The sequence below is a fragment of the Prionailurus bengalensis genome, chromosome B4 (assembly GCF_016509475.1).
Source record: "Prionailurus bengalensis isolate Pbe53 chromosome B4, Fcat_Pben_1.1_paternal_pri, whole genome shotgun sequence".
Taxonomy (NCBI): Eukaryota; Metazoa; Chordata; class Mammalia; order Carnivora; family Felidae; genus Prionailurus; species Prionailurus bengalensis.
In genome coordinates this window covers 48,174,731-48,200,215 of record NC_057358.1, presented here as the reverse complement: position 1 = coordinate 48,200,215, position 25,485 = coordinate 48,174,731, and the positions used below count along the sequence as shown (strand labels likewise).

General features: G+C 37.4%; 1 protein-coding gene across 4 annotated transcripts in view; it reads left to right on the top strand.

The window, feature by feature from the left end:
• GUCY2C (guanylate cyclase 2C) overlaps positions 1 to 25,485 on the top strand; it is a 141,473-nt gene that overhangs the window by 89,870 nt on the left and 26,118 nt on the right. For all 4 annotated transcript variants that reach the window (XM_043564729.1, XM_043564727.1, XM_043564728.1 and 1 more), the window contains 8 exons: positions 770 to 905; positions 7,455 to 7,540; positions 10,398 to 10,509; positions 16,886 to 16,967; positions 20,091 to 20,196; positions 23,066 to 23,128; positions 23,694 to 23,765; positions 24,232 to 24,336. In XM_043564729.1, coding sequence (XP_043420664.1) covers positions 770 to 905; positions 7,455 to 7,540; positions 10,398 to 10,509; positions 16,886 to 16,967; positions 20,091 to 20,196; positions 23,066 to 23,128; positions 23,694 to 23,765; positions 24,232 to 24,336 — 762 coding nt within the window. The remainder of the gene's footprint in view (positions 1 to 769; positions 906 to 7,454; positions 7,541 to 10,397; positions 10,510 to 16,885; positions 16,968 to 20,090; positions 20,197 to 23,065; positions 23,129 to 23,693; positions 23,766 to 24,231; positions 24,337 to 25,485) is intronic.

The following is a 25,485-nucleotide window of genomic DNA, read 5'->3' as shown; positions in this document are numbered from 1 at the left end:
CCCCGGGGATTGGGTCTTAACTGGATTCCTTTTATCTCATTAAATGATGATTTCAGCAAAAGACACTGAAACCGATTAGAGGCGTTTTATTTTTTCTTTTTATATTTTCCAGTGAATACACTTCTGTGTGTAATATTCAGATATCACTCACGCAGCTTCTAGGCTCTGTTGAAAGTGTGATTCTTAACAGGTAGACAGTCCAAAATGGCCAGGCTGACAGAATTCACTTAGTCTCAGGGGGCACAAGACTTTTAATCCATAACCCAACTCTGTGAAGATAGCAACTGTTGAGAATTGTTTCTAAAGCAGGTTCAATGGTATCCAATCAAAACTCTTCCTGTTCTATTCAGGGTACTGAAGGGCAGGGAATTGTTTTTACTGTTGTTCTCTTTTACTCTCTGTGAAAACATTAAAGTACAAGCAAGCCTTTTTTTCTGTATAAAATCCCATAAGAATTATGAAAATGTTGCCTGTTGTTCTTCCTCGTTGAAATAATAGATTTCACCATCATGGGAAGGAAGTACCTCCCTAAAGGCAGTGTTTCAGGTTTATTGATCCCAAGGAAATGCAAAATTTTGACACAAGGATAATAAAAGAACCCTGGTTCAAGGACATATTTTCCAAAAGATTACTTTTACTACCACCCCTGTAATTCTCCTAATATCCCTTTACCTTTCTGGTTACTCTGCTGACCCCAAGAATGTTTTGTTCCAGGTTCAAGACCAGAATCTCTTTTTTGGGACTCAAAAGACTTTTCTTTCTCATTCAGGCAAAAAATGACTTTGCTCTTGCCTACTTGAATGGAGTCTTGCTCTTTGGACACATGCTGAAGATATTTCTTGAAAATGGAGAAGCTATTACCACCCCCAAATTTGCTCATGCCTTCAAGAACCTCACTTTTGAAGGTACTGGTCTCCTAAGAGCAAACAACAGCAGCAACAAAACTTACACTTTACAGAAAGCTGGAGAAATATGGGCTTTGTGGATGGACTTAGGGAAACAAAGAGGGGGTTTGGCAATAGATGGATCAACAGCTAAATAACTTTGAACTTGGAGGCAAACATCACTACATAAATTTTGGGGTTGCTGTTCTCAATATCTTGGACCCCAGGTGATGCTTTAGGATTTCAGAATTTTTCAATCCCAAAGAAAGGGCAAATGGCTTGGACTTTATATTTATAACAGGCTCATCACAGGGCATTTTGGGCAGTGATGTCCCGAAAATGCTTAGAGACTAGGAAGAAGAGAAATCTCTGCCATTTGATTTTGGTCCTTCCATATCTCCTTTCTATCATTTAGGGATCTGGGACCCTGTGTCACCACTCAAATTACCATAACCTCTCATAACAACACCATCCCAAAGCTCCCAACACATGTTCCTGAGTGTGAAGTAGCATCTTATTGTAATTTTGATTTACATTTCCCTAATGATTAGCAATATCAAGCACCTTTTCATGTGCTTATTGGCCTTATCAGCCATTTGTATATGTTCTTTAGAAAATGTGTCTTCAGTCCTTTGCCCCTTTTTGAATTGAATTGTTTGGGTTTTTTGTCTGGATATTAATAGCTAATCAGATGTATGATTTGCAAATATTTTCTCCTATTTTGTGAGTTGCCTTTTTACTCTGTTGATAATGTCTTCATGCACAAAGTTTTTAAATCTTCATAAAGTCCAGTGTGCCTAATTTTTCATTGGTTGCCTTTGCCTTTAGTATCATATCTAAGAAATCACTGCCAAATCTAATGTCATGAAACTTTTGCTCTGTGTTTTCTTCTAAGTTTTATAGTTGTAGGCCTTACATTTAAGTCAGGATGGATTTTGAGCTATGTGGATATCTAATTTTCCCAGCACCATTTGCTGAAAAGACTCTTCCCCCCCATTGAATGGTCTTGTCACCCTTAGTGAAAATTATTTGACCATATATGTAAGGGTTTATTTCTGAACATCCTATTCCATTCCATTTGTGTATACATCCGAGTTTATGCCAATACCATACTATTTTGATTACTGTAGCTTTGTAGTAGGTTTTGACATTAAGAAGTGAGTCCTTCAGCTTTGTTCTTCTTTTTCAATTGTTTTTGGCTATTTAGCATCTCTTGAAATTCCATATGAATTTTAAGATGGCTTTTCCTATTTCTGCAAAAAAAAATTATTGAGATTTTGACAGGGATTGCATTAAATTTATAGGCTGCTTTGGGTAATACCGATTTCTTAATGATATTAATTCTTATATTACATAAACATGGGAAGTTTCCGTTTATTTATATCTAATTTCTTGCAGAAATGTTTTGGAGGTTTTTTTTGTACAAGTCTTTCACCTTGGTTAAGTAAATTCTTAAGTATTTTATTCTTTTTGATACTATCATAAATGGAATTATATTCTTTTTTATTGAAATATAGTTGACACACAATGTTACCTTAGTTTCAGCCATATAACATGGTGATTCCACAAGTCTATACTTTATGCTATGCTTGCCACAAGTATGCCTACCATCTGTTACCATACAATGCTATTACAGTACCAATGACCATATTCTCTATACCTTTGACTATACATTGACTATATTTCCTGTATCATTTCTCGGTATGACCTGTTCATTCCATAAATGGAAGCCTGTAACTGCCACTGGAATTGTATTCTTAATATCCTTTTCTGAATGTTCATTGTTACTGTATAAAAATGCAACTGAGTTTTGACTGTTGACTTTTTATCCTGCTATTTTGCTCTTTTATTAGTTTTAACAGTTTTTTGTGGAACATTGAAAATTTTCAACATATAAGGTCTTATGATCTGTCATTAGAGATAACTTCACTTCTTCCTTTCCAATTTGGATACTTACATTTCTTTCTTTCTTGCCTAAGTGCTCTGGCTAGGTATTCTAGTACTATGTTTAATAAAAGTGACAAGAATGGGAATCCTTGCTTTGTTCCTGATCTTACAGGAAAAGCTTTCAGTCTGCCGCTATCAAGTATGATGTGGTTATGGGTTTTTCATAGATGGATTTTATTATGTTGAGATAGTTTCCTTCTATTCCTAGTTTGTTATGTTTTATCATGAAAAAGTATTTAATTTTGTAAAATGCTTTCTTTTCATCAGATTGATAAGGTCATGCATTTTTTCCTTCATTCTGTTATTTGTGGTATATTATCAATATAATATATCAACTTTCTCAATTTTTATATGTTGAGCTATCCTTGCATTCAAGGAATAAATCTTACTTGGTCCTGGTGTATATTTCTTTTAATATGCTGCTGAATTCTGTTTGCCAGTATTTTGTTGAGGAGTTTTATATCAGTGTTTATTAGGAATATTGATATAGTTTTCTTTTCTTAGTGTCATTTTCTGGCTTTGATATCAGATATCTGGCCATATAGAATGAGTTAGGGAATGTTTCCTCCTCTTCAGGTTTTTTTTTTTAAGTTTGAATTTGAGAAGTATTGGTGTTAATTATTCTTTAAATGTTTGTAGAATTGATCAATAAAGCAATTAGATCCAGATTTTTTTTTTTTTCTGTTTGGTCAGGAGATTTTTGATTACTGATTCAATCTCCTTAGTACTTATAGATCTATTCAAATTTTCTATTTCTTCATGGTTTAGTCATGGTAAGTTTTATGTTTCTAGAAATTTGTCCATTTAATCTAAGGTATCCAATTTGTTGCTATAGAATTGCTTATAATAATTTTTTTTTGTAGAATTGATAAGGTCCCCAACTTTCATGTTTTATTTTTGTAGTTTGAGTCATTTTCTTATCTACTTAGCTAAAAGTTTGTCAATTTTGTTGCAATTTTTGAAGAACGAACTTTTAGTTTGATTGACTTTTTTTCTGTTGTTTTTCTCTTCTGTATTTTATTTACCTCTGCTTTAATCTTTACAATTTCCTTCCTTCTGCTAGCTTTGGGTTAAGTTTGTTCTTCTTTTTCGGTTTCTTAAGTTGTAAAGTTAGATTTTTGATTTGCATGTGTTTTTGTTTTTTAGTGTAAACATTTACATCTTTAAATTCCCCCCCGCTTTGCACTGCTCTTGCTGTGTCCCATAGCTTTGGTATTTTATGTTTTCATTTGTATTTGTCTTTAGGTTTTCAAACTTTTCCTTTGATCCATTAATTGTTTAAGAGAGTGATTTTTTTAAGTCCACAAATTGGTGAATTTTCCAGCTTTCTTTCTATTATTGAATTCTGACTTTATGGTCAGAGAAGATATTTTGTAAAATATCTATCGCTTTAAATCTATTCAGACTTAATCGTGGCCTAACATATGATCTATCCTGGAAAATGCCTTATGTCTATTTAAGAATAATGTGTATTCTATTGTCGGGTAGACAATGTGTATTATATTGTTCTGTGTTTGTCTATTGGATCTAGTTGATGTATTTGTTCAAGTCTTCTATTTCCAAACTTCTTTTGTCTTGTTATTCTATCCATCATTAAAAGTGGAATATTGAGGGGCACCTGGGTGGCTCAGTCAGTTAAGCGTCTGACTTTTGATTTCACTTCAGGTCATGATCTCACAGTTTGTGTGTCCAAGCCTTACACTGGGCTCTGTGATGACAGTGCAGAGCCTGCTTGGGATTCTCTTTCTCCCTCTATCTCTGCCCCTCCTTCCCTCTCTCTCAAAATAAACAAATTTTTTAAAAAGTGGAGTATTGAAATTTTCAACTTTTATTGTAGAACTGTCCATTTCTTTGTTCAATTCTGCCAATTTTTGCTTCATATGTTTTGGTAGTCTGTTATTAAGTGCATAGATGTTTATAATTGTTATATCTTCTTGCTGTGTTGAAACCTTTATTAATATACACTATCCTTTTTCTCTTATAAACTTTTTTAATTTAAAGTCTATTTTGTCTGATATTAGTATATCCACCACCACTCTCTTTCAGTTACTATTTGCATAGAATATCCTTTTCCATTGTTTCTCTTTCAAACTATTTATGTTTTTGGATCTAAAATGAGTCTCTTATAGATATCATATAGAATCATTTTTTTAAAAATACAGTCTTCAAATCTCTATCTTTGATTCTCCAATCAAAATAAAATCTATTTTATATTTAAAGTAATTACTGAGAAGAAGAGATTTGTTTGTTTTTTTGTTTCTCATTTGTTGTTTTTTTGTTTGTTTGTTTCTCATTTTCTGCATTATTTTCTTCTTCTGTGTTTAGTTGATTTATTTTGTAGTGAAATGTTTGAATTCCTGTCTTATTTTTTTACTTATATTCTTTAACTATTTCCTTTGTGGTTGCCATAGGTATTATGGTTAACACTCTAAGATTATTACATTCTAATTTGACTTTATACCAGTTTAACTTCAATCACATTTTTTAAAAAACTCTACAGTTTTAGGGGTACCTGGGTGGCTCAGTCAGTTAAGCATCTAACTCTTGATTTCGGCTTGGGTCATGATCTGACAGTTTGTAGGGTCGAGCCCCACATCGGGCTCTGTGCTGAAAGCACAGAGCCTGCTTGGAATTCTCTCTCTCCCTCTCTCTCTCTGCCCCTCTCCAGCTTGAGTGCTCTCTCTCTCTCTCTCTCTCTCTCTCTCTCTCTCAAAATAAATACATAAAGTTTGAAAAAAACTCTATAGCTTTAATACTTCCATCCCCACCTTTTTCAGACATTGATGTTGCAAAATTACATCTTTATACATGTGTGTCCAAAAATATAAACTGTGGATATTTTAAGCATTAGTGTCCTAAATTATGTCAAAAACAAAATGTGGCATTATAAACCAGTTATAATAATGCTAGTTTTGGGACTAATTTTTAAAAACACATTCATCCCTTAAATCATGTAGAAAATAAAAAGTGGAATTACACACCATTGTTATAATAATGCTACATGTTATAATTGCCCACGCATTTGCATTTATTGAGATCTTTATTTCTTCATATGGCTTTGAGTTATTGTACAGTGTCCTTTCATTTCAACCTATGGGACTCCCTTTAGCATTTCTTGCAGATCAAGTTCTAGTGGTTACAAACTCTTTTGTTTATCTCGGGATGTCTTACTTTCACCCTCACTTTTGACAGACAGATTCATTGGATAAAGGATTCTTGGATGAAAGGTTTTCTTTTGGCATTTTGATCAGCCCACTACCTTCTGGCCTTCAAAGCATCTAATGAGAAGTCTGCTAAAAACCTTATTGAGTATCTCTTGGATGTGATAAATCACTTCTCTCTTGCTGCTTTCAAAATTCTCTGTCTTTGGCTTTTGTCAGTTTGATTAGAATGTGTCTCAGTGTGGATCTCTTTGAATTCATCCTATTGGAGTTTATTGAGCTTCTTGGATATTTATATTCATGTATTGCATCAAATTTGGGAAGTTTTTGGCTATTATTTCTTCAGATATTATCTCTACCCCTTTCTCTCTCTTCTTCTTCTTCTGGCACTTCCACAATGCATATGGTGGTCTGTTTGATGGTGTTGCACAGGTCCCTTAGGCTCTGTTCATTTCAATTTTTTTTTTCTGTTCTGTAGACTTAATAATTTTCATTGTCCTATCTTCAAGTTCACTGATTCTTTCTTCTACCTGCTCAGATCTGCATTTGAATTTCCTTAGTGAATTTTTCATTTCAGTGATTGTACTTTTCAGTTTTGGGATTCGCTTTTGGTTTCCTTTTTAGGTTTTCCTTCTCTTTATTGCTATTTCCATTTTGAGTCTCCTGGCTTTATGTATCTCTTCCTTAAATTCTTTGAACATCTTTAAGACAGGTGTTTTAAAGCATTTGTCTATTAAATCCACCATCAGGTCTTTTTCAGAGATAGTTTCTGCTGGCTTATTTATTTTTTCTTTTGATTTGGGCCACACTTTTCAGTTTCCTACTATGCCTTGTGATATTTTTGTTGAAAACTGGACATGTGAAGTTAATAATGTGATAATCCAGGAAATCACATGGTATATGAGAAATTTTCACTACTTTAGTAAATATTCTTAGCAAAAGTTTTTCAGTAATAATTAGAAGGATTTATTGGCTGATTATATTTTATTTCATCCTAAATGCAATGAAAAAAAAATTCCCTTCTAACTAAATACTAATTAGCATCTCTCTCAAAAATATCCATCAGAGAGGGGTGCCTGGGTGGCTCAGTCCGTTAAGCATCCAACTCTTGATTTCAGCTCAGGTCATGATCTCATGGTTTTTGAGTTCATGCACCACATTGGGCTCTGTGCTGACAGCATGGAGCCTGCCTGGGATTCTCTCTCTCTGCCCCTCCTCTGCTCATGCTTTCTTTCTCTCTCTCTCTCTCTCCCCCCCCCCCCCCCCCCGTCTCTCTCTCTCTCAAATCAATAAACATTAAAATAAATATCCATCAGAGATCTCAGGGCTAGGAGCCAATGGAGATTCCTTCTGATTAGCTCATTAAGACAATCTTTCAGTAAAATAGGGCAATTTGAACCTATTTCATGCCTTCTGTCAAAAAGTCAAAAATAACCTCTAACTTTTTCTGATTTTACCCTAGGACATGCGGGTCCTGTGACTTTGGACAACTGTGGGGATATTGACAACACTATGATGCTTCTGTATACCTCCGTGGATACCAACAAAGTATGTCTGACTTCTTATCAGGAATTTGGGGTGAAGTGACTAGGTGAGGAAGGATAACTACAAGGCAAGTGATAGAAAAGGAATTAGAGAAGTTGTGTTTAAAAATCTGCAAGTTATTTTTTTCAAATTCACAATTATGCCCTACTTGAGACTGTATTCTTTAAGCATTTTGGCCCATAGACCTTATTTAGAATATCCATACTCTATTGACTCTATATAAGATACTTAGCCAGAATATATTTATATAAATACCAGACTGTTGATGGGATACCAATGATAGGATGACACTTCTGTCCTAAGAATTGTTTATTCATTTCCACAGCTAAAAATTTCAATGAAACATTCCCCGTTCTCTCCATCTGAACTCATAAAAATCATTAATTGTGCAATATTTCTGGCACAAGCCATCCTATAATGTCATGTTTTTATTCACATTATATGTATCTTTTCTCCTCACCTACATATAGATTCTTTATTTTTTAAAGTTTATTTGTTTTGAGAGAGAGCAGAGGAAGGAGCAGAGAGATTCATAGAAAGAATCTCAAACAGGCTCCACCCTGTCAGCACAGCATAGGGCTCAGTCTCACAAACCATGAGATCATGACCTGAGCCAAAATCAAGAGTCAGAAGCTTAACCAACTGAGCCACCCAGGCACCCCCATGTAGGTTCTTTAAAGAAAGGGAATGGGTCTTACTTTTCCATGTTTCCAGTGCTTGCTTAGCTTCTTATCTGGAATACAATTAATGGCTGATCAGCATTTAATTTAAAATCATAATTTAAAATCATCGCAAACTATGAAAGCCACTGTTCCAACCAACCAAATGGTCAGTAGAAAGTATTTTTCTGTAAGACATTGTGTCCTCACATAACTAGGAATCTAAGACAAAGAGTTATTCATTTTTTCATGTAATTTTACAATGTGATCATTATGACATTTTTAAGTCATACATTTGGCATATATGTTGACCCCCCCCCCCTTGTAAAAGATATCTGTAATGGGAAATACGGAAAGCTAGAGAAAAGATGTCCAGATTGAGAAAGTTAAACCAGAAATTTGAGGGCGGCATTTCAGAAAACTACTCCATAGTTTACAGTTACTATATAAACCTTTAATATAATGCTATATTTCACGTACATTTCATGGGAGTACCTTTAGAAAAGTGTCACCAATGCTCCAGTTATTATAGTAACTACAAAGATAACTATACTCCCCTCTAAGTTATTTGCACCTAATGATTCCTTTGGAGAGAAGCAAATACATGACGATCCTATATCATCCTCATAACTGCTCTTCAATATAAAAAATGTTCTGTACACTTACTCTCTCTGAAGGAAAATCTAGCTGAATTTTTCAATAAAGGTAAATCTAGTTGAATTTTTCAATAATCTAGTGCCAGCAGTTGTGCTGTATAATATGTATATACAGGCAACCAGGGATTAATTCTCAAAACACAGGGATATAGATAAGCTATTCTGTATCCAGAGAAAGCCTCAATAGAAAGTCAATGTACTGTACCCGAATGTTAGTATATTTACTATCCTCAATATATGCAATTATAGATCGTACTTTCAAGTTAAAAGTATATTTCTACTGCTCATGCTCTGTCTCTCTGTCAAAAATAAATAAACATTAAAAAAATTAAAAGTATATTTCTAAAGATGTAAAACTTTTGTTCAGAAAGTTTTGAGGGAATGGTGTTGAATTTAGAAAGATGGTCATTTTTCAGATGTCTTTTACAAAACCGACTCAATATATGCAGCAATATTGTAAGGATATATTAATATATCCCATTGGTGGATTGCTTGAAAAAAAAAAAACCTTTTCTTTTAGAAGCCTAATTAGTATCATGTACAAGACAGCATATTAGAGCAAAAGGATAGAAGATATTTGAAAAGTATGTAATTGATAGAATTTAAATTTTTTTTTTCTTTAACGTTTAGAGACAGAGCATGAACGGGGGAGGGGCAGAGAGAGAGGGAGACACAGAATTGGAAGCAGGCTCCAGGCTCTGAGCCATCAGCCCAGAGCCCGATGAGGGGCTCGAACTCACGGACCACGAGATCGTGACCTGAGCCGAAGTCGGCCGCCCAACCGACTGAGCCACCCAGGCGCCCCTGTAATTGATAGAATTTAAATGTAGCATTATTTCAGAGCCCCTTGACCTATATCAAAATAGATAATGGATTTTACCTGTGGTGCATTTTCTCAATATATTGTTTTCAAAGCAACTTAATATTGTGGAAAACATTGGTGCTTCACTTGTCATGTGATTTAGAGTTAACCATTAATTTCTTTTGGTCTCTCTTTTAACATTCGTAAAATGAGAGGCTTGAACTAGTTCTCTAAAGACGCAAAGATTCTATATTGGGTAGGAGTTACTCATACAATGTATGATCATAAAGAAACAAAATAATTGACCCACATGGAGCTTAAAGCTACTTTCATGCTGTGAACCAATAAGTGGATGCTACCTAGTTAGCTCCTGGCTGCAAAACATTACCTTGTTTCATTGAGAAGTGTTACTATGAAATTCAAATGTCATTGGGTAGGACAGTCTCATCAGAAGTCATTCTAAAATGTCTTTTTCTGGGGCGCCTGGGTGGCGCAGTCGGTTAAGCGTCCGACTTCAGCCAGGTCACGATCTCGCGGTCCGTGAGTTCGAGCCCCGCGTCAGGCTCTGGGCTGATGGCTCGGAGCCTGGAGCCTGTTTCCGATTCTGTGTCTCCCTCTCTCTCTGCCCCTCCCTGTTCATGCTCTGTCTCTCTCTGTCCCAAAAATAAATAAACGTTGAAAAAAAAAATTTTTTTAAATGTCTTTTTCTGTTCATCCTTCTTCTTTTTCATGCCCTGGCACAGTACAACATTCTATTGACCTATGACACCCATGTAAATAGGACTATTCCAAAGGAAGAAACCCCTACATTCATCTGGAAGAACCACAAACTTCCTAATGATATCCCAGGCGAGGGTAAGATATCCTTTGGTGAATTTTCTTTCCCTGAAATGGCTTTTCTGGTAAGGTAAGCACATTCTATGGTTTATACAATTAGCCTGCTTTTATTTTTTCGTTTATTTTGTTTGTTGTCTGAATTAGATTTGAACTAGGTTTGTAAAATGTGGACTCCCCTTCCCAATGAATGATATTACAGTTATAATTAAATGCTGAAGCTATCCCTCTTCTAATTTAGCTATACCTCTCTTTAATATGTGTCCTACCTAATCACTGACAAAAATTAACCTATAGAAAATTAGTTGCAACAATTGGCAAAGTGAACACAAAGACATATATTCTTAATGCCACTTACTCCGTTTTACTGCAATAAACTCAAAGTATACGTATTTCAGCAAGAAACACATGATGCCAGCAGCCGTCAGTCATCAGTGAGCATGGCTTCAAAAGTCTCCCCCCATTTCCTCACAGGATATATACTTGGGTTATAATGATGATTACCCATCTACTTAAGATGAGATCCTATAATATCATGGAAAGCCCTAACATGACTATAACTTCACCCGTGCAACTTCCGATGTGACCATATAACATTGGCCGTCACTGTATAGGGTCAGCTAAGTATCTCCTGGGCAACAAAGTCTCAGGACAGTCTGGCTTAGCCAAAGATTACTACAATAAATAGTAAGTAATTTCACATTACTAATCTATTTTTAGGGAAAAAAGTTTAAATTTGGACAAATATTTATGCCCAAGATGCAAAAAAAAAAAAAAAGTGGAAACAACATTAATAAAATAATTTAGAAAAAAGTGATACATTCATAAATGGTACATCATAAACCAATTAAAATATTTACAAAGAATTTTAAATGACATGGGAAAACTCACAAGGTAAATTAACAGGAAAGTGAACACATTTTTATTTAATAAGATTCTATTCTTTGTAAAACTATGTTAGAAATAGACTGTAAAGAAATATGCTAAAATGTTAACAGTGATAGCTTCTGAATAGTAGGATCCTACGAGAATTTTTTTTTTTTGGCCATTTTATGTTTTTCTTAATTTTCCAATTTTTTCCATGACTCTGTATTAATTTACCATTTTTAAATACTAAAAAATAAACTATAAATATTTGTCTCCCAGCCCTGTTCTAATAACCAGAAACTGAGGTCAATAGGACTTAAAGAGAAAAGTTGTGTTTTGATGCACTTGCTTGTGTTAAAGTTCTTGCTATATTTTTAGTCCTCTTGTGTTCCATGAGTCATATATGGTTAAAAATGATCCCTGTGTTTTTATTCAGTAGCCATATGCAGTTGACTAAAGCAAAGAAGGACATGGGAAGTGGGGATCCCATTCTTCTAAACAATAAACAATCCCGAACTGACTTCAGATTTACTGCTATCGTTGCTCTTTTTTTAAAGTTTTTATTTTGATTCCAGTTAATATACGGTGTTATATTAGTTTCAGGTGTGCAGTATAGTAATTCCACACTTCCAACATCACCCTGTGCTCATCATGACAAGTGCTCTCCTTAATCCCCATCACCTATTTCACCCATCCCCCAGTCTCTCCCCTCTGGTAACCATCAGATTGTTCTTTATAAGTAAGAGTCTCTCTCTCTCTTTCTTTCTTTCTTTCTTTCTTTCTTTCTCTCTCTCTCTCTCATTTTTTCCCTTTGCTTTTCCATGTTGTTTCTTAAATTATACATATGTGTGAAAGCATATGACATTTGTTTTTCTCTAACTTATTTCATTTAGCATGATACTCTCCAGCCTCATTCATGTTATTGAAATGGCAAGATGTCATTCTTTTTGATGGCTAAATATTCCTTTGTAAAATACCACTTCTTTATCCATTCATCAATTGATGGACACTTGGGCTGCTTTCATATCTTGGCTCTTATAAATAATGCTGCAATAAACATAGGGCTGCATATATCCCTCTGAAGTAGTATTCTTATATTTTGGGGGGTAAACACCTAGTAAAGTGATTGCTGGATCATAAAGTAGTTCTGTTTTTAACTTTTTGAGGAACCTCCATACTGTTTTCATACTGTTTGCATTCCCACCAACAGTGCATCAGTGTTCCTTTTTCTCCACATCCTCACCAACATTTGTTGTTTCTTGTGTTCTTGACTTTAGTCATTCTGACAGGTGTGAAGTGATATCTTATTATAGTTTTGATTTGCATTTCCCTGATGATAAGTAACGATGAGCATCTTTTCATGTGTCTGTTGGCCATCTGGATGTCTTCTTTGGAGAAATATCTGTTTGTGTCTTCTGTCCAGTTTTAATTGGATTAATTGTTTTTTGGGTGTTTTATAAGTTCTTTATATATTTTGGATACTCACCCCCCATTCTGTAGGGTTGCCTTTTAGTTTTGTCGATTGTTTTCTTCACTGTGCAGAAGCTTTTTATTTTCATATAGTCCCAATAGATTATTTTTGCTTTTGTTTCCCTTGCCTCAGGAGATATATCTAGAAAGAAGTTGCTATGACTGATGTCAAAGAAGTTACTGCTTGAGTTCTCTTCTAGGATTCTTGTGGTTTCAGGTCTCACATTTAGGTCTTTAATCCTACCCAAAATAATAAGATAAGATACCTAGGAATAAACTTAACCAAAGAGGTGAAAGATCTGTCCTCTGAAAATTCTAAAATACTGATGAAAAAATTCAAGATGACACAAAGAAATGGAAAGACATTTCATGCTCATGGATTAGAAGAACAAATACTGTTAAAATGTCTTTACTACCCAAAGCAGTCTGTACGTTTAATGCAGTCGCTGTCAAAATACCAACAGCTTTTTTTACAGAGGTAGGCCAAACAATGTTAAAATTTGTGTGGAAGCAGAAAAGACCCCCATACCCAAAGCAATCTTGAAAAAGAAAAACAATGCTATCATTGCTTTTTAAAGTTGATTTCTTTTCATGAGCAAGCTTTTTAAAATTATCTGTAGAACCATCTGCAAGCTTCCTAGGTTTAACCACACTTAACTTTTAAAATGTATCTCTTTTCTCATGGATTTCTGCAACTCTTTACTTCTTTCCTTTGTAACTTTTTGAGTTGCAACTATTTTTTCTTTTCCCTTAATTATAGCCTGTGGTAACAATGTCAGCTTGTATTTTTAATATATTTCCTTAAGAGTTTTGGGATATTTGGGTTATTCAATAGAAGGATCTGTGCTTTATAAAATGCTCAACTTCTCAAAAAGTAATTTTTAAGAGAACTCTCATTATTTACCTAAGAGACATCACATTAAATATTCATATTACAGGGACATTGTATCATCCTGGGCAACTTCACTTCATCTTCATTTAGCCAGAAAATTCAGTTAGCCAGAACTTTTCATTACTCAACTGTTACTACATTTAACTTCAAACTTTATAAATAAAGTAATTCAATCTTTCAAATAGTAAACAAGATTTCATCTGGTCTTTTATCTGGGTACACAGCTGCCAACTAAGTGTCAGAATGTTTCAACTGAGATAACACTATCACTATGGTTTCATTCATTCTACAAAGATTTACTTAATGCCAGGGAATGTTCTAAACCATCATCATCTGCCTCCTGGGTTACAGTAACATCCACCTGACTTCCTGCTTCAGTCCTGCTCCCTGCCCACCTCTAGTCTAACCAACAGTGCCACCAGAATGAAAGCATGGATCCAGTCATATTGTTGCATTATTGCTAACACTCAATTGGCAGCTCTACCTTACCCATAGAATAAAGTCTAAATGACTTATTACAGCACAAAATGTCCATTTATCTTCTTACTTCTCCAGACTTATCTTTCTTTCATCTTGCCTGAAATCCCTTCCCTACTCCCTCAACTTCCTCCTATTTCCTTAAAAAAATGGTGGGAGGTGGTCTTGCAACCTCGTGCCCCTGTGTCTTCAGTGATGCTACTCGCTCCGATTAAAATGTATCACTCCTCCATACAACTGGTAAACATCCACTCATCTTCAACATTTAATTTGAATTTCATCTTTTCTAAGCTTTTTCTTAGCGTCCCATTGATCTTTCCCAAATCCCACCAGACTTCTAGTATAGAATTTATATCACACTTATTGGTTTACACATCTTTTTAAACCATATACTGTGTGAGTGTAGGGTCTATTCTTTAGTCATATCTGCTTGCCCAACTTAGTGCCTTAGAAGAGATGGAGGGAGGGAGGAAGGAAGGAAGGAATGGGAGGAAGGGAGGGAGAGAGGGAGGGAAGGAAGGAAGGAAGGAAGGAAGGAAGGAAGGAAGGAAGGAACAATATGAGATAACTATAAATTCATTTCTACTCAGCACTAATCCACCCTGTGTTAATTTCAGTCAATTTACTTCTCCAAGTGTTAGTTTCTTCCTCCTTCAAATCAGGACATCTGTTAACTAACTCTAAGATTCTTTCTAACTATCCTATGACTGTGGGCTTATAAAATCATTCTACCTTCACTGTAAATGGAATTAAATACAATGTGATAACCACAGCAGCAGAAGCTTGACCTTTGAACTAATGTAATACTGTGACTTGACTAACTTAAGCAAAACTGAAAAGTATGTTGAATTAACAACGCTATAGTTAAATAGTATATAGTATATTTAAATATGGTGCAGTGAGATGTTCATACTGTCGGGGGCATATAGGAATTGAGATGGGCAATGACCCAGCGGAAGCTCCCCCTAGTCCATCCAATTCATGTTCTAGTCTAGGGGGATGTGTAATCTTAGTAGACTGATGAGTAGAATCATTGATGAGTAGAATTGTATTTCTTGTATTGACTTCGTTTTTTGTGTGGAATTGGAGAGTGATGGCAATGGCAGTGGTGGCTAGGTGAGGGAAGTGATGATCACAGTAATAAGCAGAATTCACACAGTCAAACATGCCCATACTGCAACTCCAAATCCAGAGTACTAATCAGTTTCTTCCCTGATGAGAACAGAAATCCAGCGCTCAAATTTTCACTGTTGTAGGTTTTCCCTTAGCAGAAAACAAGATAACAAGCAGAAGCAACATCCTACATTAGCAGCAAAGCATAAATTCTTCAACACCACCCCTTATAAAAAGCACGGAGAAAATTTTAGTGACGACAAATTCATGCATGTGATTTTTAAACCCAATAGTAGAAATATTCATAGTGGAAAGTGAGTGTGCCTGGTCCCGTCTCTGTCAACTTTGGTCTCTCAATCACTTCTGACTTTAGTTTGTTGCATATTTCTAAGTAATATGAATATCTTTCTTGATTTATAAATATTAGAGGTTATCTGTTTATTTCTTGTACTGATGAAAGATTTGGTTCATCTTTACCAGCCCTACTTTTTTCTAACCTTTTCTCAATATAGCTATATATTTTTTGTCAATTCATTTATTGGATGCCTTTGTAGTTTTGATTAATACACATAAGTTTCTAATATTATTCTATCAACTATATAAAAAACTTCTTGCTTCCCAACTAGTGGCCCTATCCTTCCTTCTACCTCCTTCTTATCTCCCAGAGTCTCCTGTATTTCTCTTTAATTTTTCATAGTTGATAATATCTGTTTTGTACCTCTGTGAAGCCCTCTGCCATTTACCTACAATTTGATTTTAAAAGTTGAAAATTAGTAAACATTTTCATCATTATTTATATAAAGCTAAATAGCACTCTGTCTATTGGTTGGAATCCATTCCATTTCCCCTTCTTGAACTGAATCCATTGTGGCATATATGAACCGTGACTTTCTTGCACAGTTTTACTATTGCTGCTGTCCTTCTCAATAAAGCCTTGTTCCTTTGTAGATTCGGATTCTGCTTCAATGCTTCCTTGGATTAGATCCACATTTTCCTGAGTTTCACTTACCCTTCTGTGAGTCTCTTAAATCCCTCCATCCTTACGGCTCCACCTACAACTAGTGTTCTAATAAATAAAGTCACTTACATTCTTCAGTGACTTCCCTCAATGACCTGGTAGTGCTTGGGAAGGACCAGCAGGCAACACTGTCACTTGGTATTCTACAGTGACTGACTTTTCTTCTGATTTGTGCTTGTTCTCTTTCTCTACGAGTCCTCCTTAGGTATATGAGTTCCAAGGATATTAGGTGGGCTTCCTACCAAAATTATCTCTGCACTGAAAACTATTTTATGTTCTTGTAACATTTGGTGATTCCCATAAGAAGTACAGTGAGCAGATTATAAGGATAGCTGGAATTAAACCACTTCCCCTGGCACATTCCAGATAATTTTCTTCAGAGACCACAGATATAGGACCTGAACTAACAATGAAGACATTAATAAAGATCAATATTTTTTTTTAAGTTTCTCCTTTCCCTTTCCTCAAATTAGATTATACAACTAGAGTCTTTGAAATGTTTTTATTCGCTCTTCAAAGATCCTTACTAATGCATTTTTTCACTGTCTTTTCTGCCACAGGCCCTCAAGCCCTGTTGATTGCGGTCTTCACCCTCACAGGAGCTGTGGTTCTGCTCCTCCTCATCGCTCTTCTGGTGCTGAGGTACCTGTCACCCTCTTTGTCTCACTGTGCTCATCATCCAGAGAGGGAGGGAGCAGGAGAGGGAGAAGTCTGATGTCATAAATGGTAATATACATTCACAAGAAGGTTTCTAGACAGATCGAAGATCATGAAGGCATTCTGCATCAAAGACCACATCACAGGCAGAATGGTACTGAATAGATCACTTACAGCTTGGTGTCAGAGGGACCTGAACGCCTATCTAGCTCAGTTCTGTGACTTACTAGTTGTGTGATTTTGAGTGCATTATGATGTGTTACTTAGCTTCGGTATCCTCATCTGACCTGTTGTGAGAACTTGAAATGAGGTGTGTATAGTGACAACCATATAATGGGCACTCTATAGGTAGAGACAGCTATTCTGCTGTTTATTGGCATTTTGTGGGAAATTTCAAAGTCTCTATATGTTCAGTCTGGAAGAGTCCTTTGAAATCATCTACCTCCTCCTGTTTTCGCATGGGGAAAGGGACCCAGAAAACCTAATGGCTCGTCTTTAATCATACCACCGGGTAGTGTGTAGGGCCAAGACTAGCAGTCAGGCCTTCTGACCATCAGTTCCATGGTTGTTCTACTCAATTTGGACATATGGATTGCCCCGCACAGTGACAGAGGCATAATGTATACTCACAAATATTTGTTGAACATATAAATGAATGAGTGAATATCACACTACCTCTTAATCTGTGTATGTTAAACACACAAAACTTTCTATCATATTATATTGTCAGAATCACCCCCATTTCCCAACTGAACCAGATAACAATTTTTCTCTGTGTATCACACGTGTTGATCTGTGTGTCACTATACTTTCTCATGAGAGCATCCAAACTGTTCCATATCTGTTAAAGTTTTCTCCAGGAAAGGAAGTAGATTTCTCTGTTCAGTCTGAAGGCAGAATTTGACTCCTGTAACTGCATTACCCCAAATTTGAGATGTATATACACATATACAGTGTATTGCGGTCATTTAGTTGAAGGTAACCAGAAACCACAATTTGAGGATAATAAATCCAGTCAATAGCAAGGTCACAATGTGGCAGTTGTCCTTCAGAAACCAAGTCCAAATGATTGTCAGCTTAAGATAGGGGTAAATCACAAGGTAAGAGACAATAACGTGCAGAAACAGGCATTTTCCATTTTCTTTAAACACAGGAGGCAGAGATAGGGTTTCCCAATGGCCAGAGCAGTGATGTGTCCAAATGAGATCTGGTAGACAGATGTTATTCACATAGTTCTCCATTACAGCTGCCTATACAAGAAAAGTAGTGAATGGTTTATGGCATCCTCTGATTCAATATGGATGACAGTTGGCTCTCTTGGGTCCCAAGAGTCTTTGGAAATGCAGAGATGAGAGCCTTCAAGGCTATAAGACTACTTTGCCTCCAGGTCTTAGGATCATAATCATTGGCCAGTAATATACTATTTTATATGTACTTAATAGAGGAATACTCAGAAAAGCATAGGAAGAAAATAATCATTTCTGCTTAGGGGACATTAATAAGGGCACACGGATGAGGTTAAGAAGGTGAGTAGAAGTTTGTCAAATGACCACAAGCAAAGACAAACTCAAGGACAAATAGCTCAATGGAAAAAATTCAGATTCTAGAATCAGACACAGCAAGCAATGGAACTTGGAATACAATAGAGGTGATATTACAAGTCAATTGGGAAATGATATTGGCACAGTAGCCTTGAAACATGGAAAAAAATGAAATTAAAATCCTAAAAAAAATGAAATTAAAATCCTACCTGAAACTATACACAAATATAGAGTTCATTCCATATGGATTATAAATGGAATAAAGACCTGAATGTGAAACTCAAACTTCAAAACTGAGAAGAAATTAATAGAAAATGACTTTGTGATCTCAACTAGGAAAATATTTCTCAGTTAAGGTAAGTTACAGAAGAAAAAAAAAATGAAGGTGGCCATAATGAAAACTAAACTTTCTATACAACAAAGTTAAAATAAGCAATAAACTAGTGGTTGAAAAGACATTGAATCTCTCTAGTAATCAAAAAAAATGGGGATTCCTGGGTAGCTCAGTCAGTTAAGCGTCCGTCTTGATTTCAGCTCACATCATGATCTCATGGTTTGTGAGTTTGAGCCCCACATCAGGCTCTATGCTGACAGCACAGAGCCTGCTTGGGATTCTCTCTCTCCCTGTCTCTCTGTGCCTCCCCTGATTACATGTGTGTATGTGCTCTCTCTCTCTCGAATTAAATAAACACCTTTTTTTTCTAAAAAGAAATGCTTATATTTTGAAAAAATGAAGCACAAAGCAACAATTAAATACCATTTCACATACATCATAATGGTAAAAAAAAAAAAAACAGTTTACTAATACCAAATGTTAAGAATATGGAGGAAACAGGAATTCTAATCATGGGTGGGTCAGCTGGTGTAACCACTTTGGGAAATAATTTGTCAATATCTACAAAAAGTTGTGTTTCCTATAACCCAAGAATTCTGCTTTATCTATACTGTCTGGGAGAAACACTTTAAAAAGGTGACATTTTGAACGTTGAAATGCGTGTTACATTTTCTCTATGCTTTTCTATTTTCTTTATACAGTTATTTTTTAAAGGCACAAATCCATAAGAGGAACTGGCTTGTTTAGGAATCTGGTATATTCTCTGGTGGCTTAAAAATTACCATTTTTGCTTTTCAAGCTTAATTTTTTTTTGTTTTTTCCTTACTGTTTCCATATCATCAGTTCAGATTCTTCATTATAGTGAAGAGCTGCCTTAGTGAAGGACCTGAGGAGAGGGGAGAGGAGGGGAGGGAAGGGGAGAGAAGGGAAGGGGAGATGGGGAAGGGAAGATGGGGAAGGGGCAATGGGGAAGGGAAGGGAAGGGAAGGGAAGGGAAGGGAAGGGAAGGGAAGGGAAGGGAAGGGAAGGAAGAAACACATCAGAAATCCTTATAGCTCCTCTAATAGCCAGAATTCACCACTCTAAAGAATATGGAGTCACACCATGGGGCTAACCTGTCTCACTGCATATCTACCTGAGAATATCAGTGTTCTAAATTTCTCTTAGTGTTTAGAAGCTAAATGGCATGAATGTTAATAAAAAACCTATTGACTGGTTCTATTCCTTTCACAGAAAATATAAGAAAGAATATGAACTTCGTCAGAAAAAATGGTCCCACATTCCTCCTGAAAATATCTTTCCTCTGGAGACCAATGAGACCAACCATGTTAGCCTGAAGGTATGAAAGCTAGAGCTAGTGCAACTTGCCAGGTATTTGACAAGACTGGTAGTGTGCTAAGAAATGGGCCAAGCAGGGATCATTTGTTGGAGAGTCTAGAACTTAGACATTTTCTAATTCTCAGCTTCCCATGTTTTCATTGATCCTCCTTTGCCCTAACATAGACGTCAGGATAGAGAATTTGAGTTCCACTTAAACTTGGCTATTACTCTGCCCATCCTAAGGATGTATGGCTTATCTTGCTCATTGCTGAAGAATGAGGCCTCTGCTGATATTTGCCTGCCTTCTCCCTCAGCCAGGAAATATCACAGCAGCCAGTAATAATGCCTCCCCTTGAGTGCTGTCAATGCTGGATCCATATTATCTCATCCGCAGTGTTTCTGACAAGGAACTCAAGACTTAAACTTTATCATAACTTTGCTGATGAGGGAACTGAACGATGTAGGGTTAGGAAACAGGTGCAGGAACACACACAGCTAATGAGCAGGATTACTGCCAATAAGAGCTGACGCTGAGCCCTTCTCCTGTGCCAGATGCATTGACCCGTTTCATCTTCGCCCGAGTCCTGTGAGGTTAACAGGTTAACTTCAGGAACATGGCCACAGTTTGAACCTAGTCTATCTCACTGTGAAGGCTGAGATCCTAAAACCTATCTTTGACCGTATTTTTATCAGAGTTTTTATACCAAAGCGTACTAAGAGAAGAGGGAGACCCAGAACCTCCACGTGAAGAGATGAGTGGGGTCTCTCAGCCTTGGGCCCGGTCAGGTTTGTCCTTGGAGCCACCCTACCAGCTCTTGTCACTCCACCCAGCTCCTGCATGTTGTCTCCGAGAGCTAGGACCCCCTCACACTATACGAGGACTAGGTCTCCCTTGCCTCCTGTAATGCTCCTTCTCTGAACATCCTTCCTGTTGCATTCAGAAGCTCACACATAAAACTTCTATTCGCAAAGACCACTCTGTTGCAGGCAAGTGTCAGGATAAAATCCACCTTGCAGTAATTCACAGAAAGGTACAGACAATCATAAGACTATTGGGCTTCCCAAGAGAGAATTTTTGGACCTAAATGACTAATTGGCAGGACCCCCGGAGGGGAGAGGAGACCTCTAGAAGGAGCGAGTACTCCTCTGCGTCTTATGACACCAGCACAGGCTGCCACGTGGCCCACCTCTGCACACATCCAGCCATGCCTCCACTCCTCACAAGCCTCCCCCACTGTCTCAAACCTCACGCTTCATGTTCGTTCTTTTTGACGAGGCCTAAAATATTGTGTCTCTGTCTTCTTGAGGTGTAAGTATTCCTAGAAATATAACCCATCCATCCCTCATCAGACATTACAGAATTTTTTATGTGTTAATTCAATCAGATTAGCCCACTCATCTGGCTAAAGGAGTATGTCTTTGGGACAATAAGTCTTTGGGACAGAATAGAGGTGATTCAGGGCATGGGGAGCCAGAGTCACTCTGAATTTCAGGAAGGCTGGGGAGCAGGAGGCCAGGAACTGGCTGTAAGGAGAGGTCTTCCAGTGCCATGAGTCATGTGAAGCAGGGAGAAAGCCCCAGGTGGTCAGCCAAAGTCAGCAAGAGGGGAAAATGCCACACCACCACACAGGCAGTGGTTCAAATCCTGTATATGCGCTGCAGGCAGAGATAAGGAAACAAGACCAAGGGACGGGATGAGAAAGAGCACATTCCTGTACTAAAACAGAAAGGAAGAGAAAACCAAAGTAGCCAGACAAAAAGAGAAATCAGGAAAGTCAAAGGGATGAGTAACAGATGAAAAAAAAAAAAAAAGATGAAGATGATGATAATTCATTTGAGGATAAAATGCTTAAGCTTGTAAAACAATTTCACAAACTTTATTGCATTTGATACCCAGTGTCCCTGTCAGTTAGGATTTCCCAGATAAGTTACTAAGGTTCAAATAGTTTAAGTGACCTAATCAAGGGCTCAGTAAAAAGAATATGACACAAGACAGCAAGCTCACATACTGCTGTCTGTCCGTATGTGACACTTAGTGCCATTTAACCCTTATGTAGCTCATTTGTAAAATGAAAAGAGGAAGAGAAGACAACTGACATTTATTAATCTGCATTGTGCCAGGCATCGTGCTTGGAATTTGATGTACTTTATTTCACTCACATTTCAAAAGGTTCTATGAGATAGGTTGTAACCAATATTATAATACATCACAGGTTTTTATGCAAACCAAATTGAAAGAGGCAATAGTTTTCAACCTTTTTTCTGCCCTTGGACCAGAAGTCTGGCAGATCAAGAGCCATATCTAGCCTGTAGGTGTGTGTGTGTGTGTGTGTGTGTGTGTGTGTGTGTTTCATTTAATATTTAACATCTTTTCAAATTAATTGCCAAATATAAAAATTTTGGAATGGGACAGGAGAATCCACATTACCAGCTTCTTTTGACAAATCAGATGATCTGGCAACTCTAGGCTGAACCCAGAGCTGCCCTCCTTAGACCCCCGGCCCAGTGTCCTCACTTGCATTGCTAACTGGGCCTGAGGCACGAGTTTGCAACTCAAGTGCACAACACACTTCCCTAAGAGCACCTGTCTATAGCTACAGGCCAAGATTCCCAGTAGGATGGGCCAGAAGAGAAGGAAGCAAAGGAAATCCCTGGCTGCAGTAGGCCACAAGCAGGGAGGTAAAGGGTGGAGGACCCAGAGTTAAGCTTGAGAAGCAGATCCCTGGAAAGAAGACCCTGTTGGAGAGTGAATGTGAGTAGTGACAGGGAGCCTGCCCAGCATGCTGTGAACCAATAGATAGGGCCCACCTGGTAGAGTCACTCTGCCTTTGGCAGTAGATGGGACAAGATACGAAGTTTCTATAATAATTAGCCTTTTCTTGTGCCAGATCGATGATGACAAGAGACGAGACACAATTCAGAGACTCCGACAGTGCAAATACGACAAGAAGGTGACTAGTCTCCTCTGCTTCTCTGAACTCTCAATAGGCTATGTTCCAGGCCTGCTGCCCAACATTCCCCTGGCTCCTGATGGTAGCAGTGCAATGGTGGGGGCTGGCCCGAGGGGCTCTTCTTGGAGCTTATCACAGGGATGGGCAGGGCTCTGCTTCAAGGGTACCAAACTCACAATGGTGGGAAAATTGAAAGACAGATAGAATTTTTAAGAGGTGGTAGAGTGTAAAGAAGGAAAAGAAAAAATAGAAGAGTTCAGAGCAGTCCAAACTACCCTAGTGTTCTACTTTGGCGCATTGCAGTGGGAATACAACAGTCCCGTGTGGGACTTCTGTATCTTCTTTCCCCCCTTTCTCCCTCCCTCCCTTTTCATTTAGTTATTCTTAAAGAAACATTCAAACCTGAGCCTAGGCAGGCACTGGGCACCTTAAATATCAATAAAATAGTCACTGCTCCCAAGAGCTTACAGTATGCTGGGAAGATAGACCCACAGCAAATTATTATAATATGCATATCGGTGGTCATGCTACAACATTATCTCCTTAATTCAATTGATTTTTGTAGCGAGTGATTCTAAAGGATCTGAAGCACAATGATGGCAATTTCACTGAGAAACAGAAGATAGAATTGAACAAGGTATGTGTCTCCAACTTGAAATCCTTAAGTGAGAAATAGCTCACTCCATCCTCCCCAAGCACCAAAGTCTCCAGTGGTGCAAGATGTTATTGGGGATGGTGACAAATAAGCCCTCAGACCAAGAAATGGGTGACTATACTCCTCTTGGTTGAAAATTCTACCAGCAGAAGTGGAAGAATGGTGTTTGATGGTGTAAAACATATTAGAAATCTATTAGCATGTCCTGGAAAATGGCCCTGATAGGATTTGAGCATAGTCAAAGGTTCATATTCCAGTCTCCTCACCGATAAAAGCAAAACTGTTGAGTGCGATGTAGCGTCAGTAAGAAATGTACTGACATTCAAATGTATCAAGAACATTACATCTTCCCAAAGACCTAAAACATGACATGTTTTATTAGCATATTAATTGTACTGTGGTGCTCCGTCCTGCCTGACTTGCTTTGTAAATAAACATGTTATCTTAGTTGCTTCAGATGGACTATTACAACCTAACCAAGTTCTACGGCACCGTGAAGCTTGATACCATGATCTTTGGGGTGATCGAATACTGCGAGAGAGGATCCCTCCGGGTAAGGACCCACGATCATTTCCAATTTCCTAACTGGTCACCGTATGGGAAAAAAAGATTTCATAGAAATTTTAAATGTTTACCCATGAAACAACATCAGAGAATTATTACGTCCACATGCTTACTAACTAGATCACTTAGATTTTGTCAACCAAACTTAACTACAATTTTACAAAAAAAAACACAAAAATAGTCAAGAGCGTAGACTTGAAAAAACAGAGAACAGATGTGGAAAAGTCAGTGATAACTTCTAAATTCACTTTATTTTACTTGCACACTTCTTTTTGTGTTAAGAGAAAAATGGAGGGGCACCCGGTGGCTCAGTCAGTTGAGCGTCCAACTCTTGATTTCGGCTCAGGTCATGATCTCACAGTTCGTGAGCTCGAACCCCATGTCAGGCTCTGCGCTGACAGCATGGAGTCTTCTTAGGATTCTCTCTCTCTCTGTCTCTCTCTGTCTCTCTCTCTCTCCCTCACTCTCCCTCTCTCTCCTTTGCCCTGCCCTTCTGCCCCTCACACACACTCTCCCTCTCTTTCTCAAAATAAATAAACATTAAAAGAAAAATGGATAGTCATTATGATAGCACCAAATAAGCATTAGAGACTTGTCCCTAGTCCTGGTTCTGCTACATTCTAAATTCCTGCCCTTCTCTCCCTTGGGAGAGACTGAGACTGGCCCAGGTGTTGCCAGATGTGGCCAGGCATTCTGGCTGAGCAGGTCCAGCAGGAAGAGAAAGTAAGATAGGGATGAGTTCTTAGGGAGAACCAAGCATCAAGCTAGGAATATCAAATCACTGGGTCATCCAGAAGGGCAGGCATACACAGAACCATTAAATACAAGAAACAAAGTGAGGTTTCAAGCAGAAACAGGACTAGAAATGGGAAATGGGCAGGAGCAGAAAGGAGTCCAGGGCAACTGCTTCAAAGAGCATTGAAATATTTGCACCTCACCTTGTGCACTGTCTGGGCATATGTTATGAGAGCTTTCGGTCCTTGAAATGCCTTTGGGTAGGATGATCATATAATTTATCACGATATTTTGAGAAGGAAAGGGGTACTGTAACAATTAGGTCAGAATAGCAGATATAGAAAGCAATTGGATCCAATCAAAAAGGATGTGTGGTCACTCTGCCTTTGGGCTACTTTCAGAC